At 43.9% G+C, this 6,000-nt stretch overlaps 1 protein-coding gene across 1 annotated transcript in view; it reads right to left on the reverse strand.

The window, feature by feature from the left end:
* LOC139564238 (transforming growth factor beta-2 proprotein-like) overlaps positions 1 to 5,692 on the reverse strand; it is a 32,328-nt gene extending 26,636 nt beyond the window's left edge. Inside the window, exon 1 of the mRNA XM_071383590.1 lies at positions 4,265 to 5,692. Coding sequence (XP_071239691.1) covers positions 4,265 to 4,610 — 346 coding nt within the window. The 5' untranslated portion in view covers positions 4,611 to 5,692. The remainder of the gene's footprint in view (positions 1 to 4,264) is intronic.
* Positions 5,693 to 6,000: the final 308 nt, after the last annotated feature.

The raw sequence follows: 6,000 nt of genomic DNA on the forward strand, positions 1-6,000 counted from the left end.
TACAGTGGCAAGAAAAAAGTATCTGAACCCTTTGGAATTACCTGTATTTCTGCATAAATTGGTCATCAAATTTGATCTGATCTTCCTCTAAGTCACAACAATAGAAAAACATAGTGTGCTTAAATTAATAACACACAAACGATGGTATTTTTGTTGTCTATATTCAATACATCGTTTAAACAGTCACAGTGTAGGTTGGGGAAAGTATGTGATCCCCTATGCTAATGATTCTCCAAAAGCTAATTGGGGTCAGGAGTCAGCTAACCTGGAGTCCAATCAATGAGACGAGATTGGAGATGTTGGTTAGAGCTGGCTTGCCCTATAAAAAACACTCACAAAATGTGAGTTTGCTATTCACAAGAAGCATTGCCTGATGTGAACCATGCCTCGAACAAAAGAGATCTCAGAAGACCTAAGATTGTTGACTTGCATAAAGACCTAAAATTGTTGACTTGCATAAAGCTGGAAAGGGTTACAAAACTATATCTAAAAGCCTTGATGTTCATCAGTCCACGGTAAGACAAATTGTCTATAAATGGAGAAAGTTCAGCACTGTTGTTGCTCTCCCTAGGAGTGACCATCCTGCAAAGGTGACTGCAAGAGCATAGCGCAGAATACTCAATGAGGTTAGGAAGAATCCTAGTGTCAGCTAAAGACTTACAGAAATCTCTGGAACATGCTAACATCTCTGTTGATGAGTCTACGATACGTAAAACACTAAACAAGAATGGTGTTTGATGGGAGGGCACCACGGAAGAAGCCACTGCTGTCCAAAAAAAACATTGCTACACGTCTGAAGTTTGCAAAAGTGCACCTGGAAGTTCCACAGCGCTACTGGCAAAATATTTTGTGGACAGATTAAACTACAGTTGTTTGGAAGGAACACACAACACTATGTGTGGAGAGAAAAAAGGCACAGCACACCTACATCAAAAACGAATTCCAACTGTAAAGTATGGTGGAAGGAGCATCATGGTTTGGGGCTGCTTTGCTACCTCTGGGCCTGGACAGCTTGCTATCATCGACAGAAAATGAATTCCCAAATTTATCAAGACATTTTGCAGGAGAATGTTAGGCTATCTGTCTGCCAATTGAAGCTCAACAGAAGTCGGGTGATGCAACAGGACAACGACCCAAAACACAGAAGCAAATCAACAATAGAATGGCTTCAACAGAAGAAAATATGCCTTCTGGAGTGGCCCAGTCAGAGTCCTGACCTCAACCCGATTGAGATGCTGTGGCATGACCTCAAGAGAGCGGTTCACAACAGACATCCCAAGAATATTGCTGAACTGAAACAGTTTTGTAAAGAGGAATGGTCCAAAATTCCTCCTGACCGTTGTGCAGGTCTGATCCGCAACTACAGAACACGTTTGGTTGAGGTTATTGCTGCCAAAGGAGTGTCAACCAGTTACTAAATCCAAGGGTTCACATACTTATTTTCCACCCTGCACTGTGAATATTTGTGTAACCGATGTGAAATGGCTAGCTAGTTAGTGGTGGTGTGCGCTAATAGCGTTTCAATTGGTGACGTCACTCGCTTTGAGACCTTGAAGTAGTGGTTCGATGGGTAACGATGCTTCGTGGGTGACTGTTGTTGATGTGTGCAGAGGGTCCCTGGTTCGCGCCCGTGTCGGGGCGAGGGGACGGTCTAAAGTTATACTGTTACATTTGCACAGTGTGTTCAATAAAGACATGAAAACATATCATTGTTTGTGTGTTATTAGTTTAAGCAGACTGTGTTTGTCTATTGTTGTGACCTAGACGAAGATCACATTTTATGACCAATTTATGCAGAAATCCAGGTATTTCCAAAGGGTTCACATACTTTGTCTTGCCACTGTACAGTCCATAATGCAGCATCATGAGAGACTGCCCCATGACATAGCCTAGGTGACAAGGTTGAAAAAGATGCAGCACGCACACACACATACATCTGAGATTGGGAAAGGGGTGAGGGGGGCGTGAGAGAAGGCAAACATTGGGAAGAGTTTAAATGGGGGCCAATGAGTATCAATGAGGGGCAAAAATGAATGGGGAGATGAGGAAGAGATTGGGATGGGGGAAGGATAGGTCACCTTTCTACCAACCACTCCACAGCCCAGCAACAGTGCGTCTCCTGCTGGAATTGTCCATGGAGCAAGTGGCAGAGCAGAGCCCATGGCAGCATTCAGTATTATATGTACAATGCCTGCTTGCTGGTTTAAATAGTGCACTGTGGGCTTGTCTCTGCCCCCACTACACCATCCCTCAACCCCACCCATCTCCCCCTTGCTCCGGTCCACTCCACTCCCCAGCCCATCCTCTCCCCCTTGCACATTTTAGTGTGAGTTCCAGTGCCATGGTGCCCCACTGTGCTGCCTCTGAGGACTTCCTGGCACCCTACCAAATAAGGTTGATACCCTTGTGTGTTTGTGTGTCTGTGTGCATCATTAGCTGGCAAAGACATTCACACTTTGACACTGGATCACACACACACACACACACACAGTCGACTGTTAAAAAAATAGCCATCCGTATCATCTTTGGCTGTGCACTATGGGACTAACAACTGGTGGTTTGACTCCCTCTCTCACTTTCTCTCTCCTGTCTCTCTCTCTTTGTCATCTTTCCTCCCAGGAGCTAAAGAGTGGAGCAGCGTCAGAAGTGAAGATTAAAAAGGATAAATAAAATAAAAAAATCAGACTTTTTCTCTGGATGTTGACTCAGGATTATTTATACCCTGTAAATAACTTCCTGACTGCGCTTGGCACATTGCCTGATCTATTCAAATGTAGGGTATTTATACAACGGGCAGGGCCAAGGATAATATTTAATGCAAAATATACCTTGGGGCATATAAAATATCTCCTAATGAATTTTTCCTCCATGCCGTGTACTCACATTTGATCTGGAGGAGAAAAAATGATTACAGAATAAATGGCACGATAGCAGCGTTTAATATTATTATTATTATGTTTAGGCAACCATGACTTTGAAAATATGAATGTGTATGTAAAAATGGAGTTAGAAAACACAGTGGTTTATTACTTGAAAGCAGTGAGGGGGTAAAGAAAACTTCAAATTAGGTAATTGTGGTGACTCTGGGAGCCCAGGGTTAGCCGTCTCAGACCCCTGTTAATCCAATCCAATTTGGGAGTGTAGGTCTACACACAAAACACACACACACACCACCATCTCAATATCACCCCTGCCTCCTGAGATGAAAGGAATAAAACTTGATGTCTCAAAACTGTTCTGACAATATTTTAGATTGCCCTGCTCTTCATGCTTTTGACATGCAAACCGTGAAGAAACTTGACGTGTGAGTGTATTATCAATTTTGACAGGGTTTATAGCAGTCGGGGAAAACAGGAATTCAGAGGCGGCCCACTGAGAATAAGAGGTTATCACAGATATAATCCACTCCTTCAATGTGTTAGAAATACTCATAGGCCTCTCTGTGAGGTTAACGAGTCCTTGGAGCTCACCCCTGTCCCCTATCTACACAGCAGCTCCAGGCTGGAGAGACTCCGGCAAGGACACGCTGAATTAACATAACATGAGGGAAAAACACTCGTGTTATGTTACAAATTTACCCACGAACTCTTTCTGTAGAGTGAGATGGGGGGTGTGGGGGGGGTAAATATTGCATCAGTGTTTCATTGTAGTCTGCTTCTACTACCTCATAACTATGCAATAACACATTGTCAAGGCGGCGCCGGGAGTCAGCCTAGGATGAAATCGATCCCCCTATCTCACGAGAGGTTCAAGTCAGGCTAGTTTTTTCTCGATGACCGCTCTAGCATCACAGGCCGAACTGCAGGGTTCGCAGTATCGTTGTTTTGCCTGCCTGGATGCAGCAGTGCCAGGAATAGTTCGTATAGTTTTCCCCCCAAAATAATCCCAAACACACATGATGACATACATAAAGGGAATGGCGATCTTTGAAAACGTTGCAGATAATACTACCCACTGAGCAACAACTGGCTGAATCAACGTTGTTTCCATGTCATTTCAACCCAAAAACTCACAGGGGAAAACGGATTGGATTTGCAGTCACCCAACTTTTAACCTAACTTCAATGACATGGTGACATGTTTTGTTGAATTCACTTTAGTTGTCAACTCAACCAAATGTACGTTGAACTGACTTCTGTGCCCAGTGGGTAATTACTGGTTATTGGAGCTTTTCAATTATGCATTAAACCGTTACACAGGTGCGCGTGCGCTCTGGCACGTATTCAGGCGCGCGCACACACACACACACACACACAAACACTTACTCTCAGAGGGGTAGGGGGGTTGCATGTCGATTTTGTGAACCTCTTTTGCGTAGTACTCCTCCTCGCTTCGTTGGCGCTCACACGTCGCCGCCCGATCGTTGGCTTTCTCCTGCAACAGGTCCCTCGTGCTGTTATAGATGGCGACGATATCCCGCGACACCTCCTCGGGCTTGGGGTACGTCTCCGGGGGGCTGGTGAGCTTCAGCTTGCTCAGTATCTGTCCACGGATGGCTTCTATGCGCTTTTTCATAAACTGATCCATGTCCAGCGTACTGCATGTAGACAAACTGACGGCCACAGTGGCTAAATCCATGGTCAGGAGAAGACTTAAAACGCAGTAGTTCATTGTGAACTCTAAAAATAGACTACAGCAGCGTCTTGAAATCTTGACAAAAAAAAGATAAAGGAGCCTTGGAAAGGAGATTTAAATATAACGGAAAGGCAATATAAACATGAGAAAAAAAGCCTAAATATTGGATATATAGGCTCACACACTTAACTACTTGTGGCCGAAATATTGGGAAACGTGGTAGTTTTGTGGTCCCAGTTTCAGCACGATATTTCAAATTGTACCTGGAAATCCATTCAACCATGGAAGTGAACTAATCTGTAAAATCCGTTATACGGGCAGCGGGGAGCAGACAGCAGCAGTAGGCTATGTATGATTATTACCAATCCCTTCACAACAAACGCATACTAAACGCGCGTAAAGTTACAATTGTCCAAACGAAAAAGACCGAATTGTGGCCATTAAATGCCAATCAAAGTTTAACACGAAAAACCTTGAAGCAAAAACAAACTACAACCAGCCAGCTCGCTATCTCCAGTTGTACAGAACAGACGTGTAGCCTGTGGGTTAGCGCACACCTTCTACCGCATCAGAGCGCTGCGAGCTTTCCAACGGTGGCCAGTACCGCGCTCAGCACAAGTCCGTCTTTGATTTCTCTATCTCGAGATCAAGGTGGGCTTCGCTGAGCAGTTGCATCGCGGTTCTTGACAGAAGAGCATACAACAGTGCAAAAATCAACCCGTCCTGGTTCTCGCAAAGTGTTCTCTCGAGGAGATATAATCTATTAAAGTTGTTATAACGCATGTGTTGGGTCAAAATAAATGGGAGAAAATGCGAGGGAAAAAATGTATCAAAAGTATGGCAAGTAGGTTGAAGTATAAAGATAATCGGTATTTCCTTTTAATACAATGGTAGACCGTTGACGCGTTCCTCCATCTCTTCTTGCTCTGAAAATCGGTCCACAGAGCTGATGTTGCCAGTGGCACAACAGCATACGGCCGGTTGTAGAGGGAGATTTATAAGACTTACTTAACCACGTGCTCCTTCTTCTTCAAATGGATGTTGTGGTCGTCACTTTCAGGCCGGGGGACTCCTTCAACTTCAGGTTACGAGACGATTTATTGTAATGAGCGTTTAGTGTGCCCATCCGGACAGTGCAGCGGGTAATGTCCCTGCGCGCAACCACGGGGTCCTAACGCCAGATGTATAATTTGGCGTCCACTAGCTCAATAACCATATCCATAAGTCCGGTGTAAAACATACACTTATTTTGGTACCGCATTTTGCAATGGATAAAGTAGACCATAAATATTTAAGATTCGAGTTGGGATGGTTCTGAAGAAAAATCTTGCTGATGAAAACTCCGAAATTACAAGAACATAAAATTGAGCTTCCTGAGAAATTATATGAACTGGATACATATGTTATATAGGCTGATTTGATTTGT

This window comes from Salvelinus alpinus, chromosome 35 (genome assembly GCF_045679555.1).
Source record: "Salvelinus alpinus chromosome 35, SLU_Salpinus.1, whole genome shotgun sequence".
In the NCBI taxonomy this organism is placed as follows: Eukaryota; Metazoa; Chordata; class Actinopteri; order Salmoniformes; family Salmonidae; genus Salvelinus; species Salvelinus alpinus.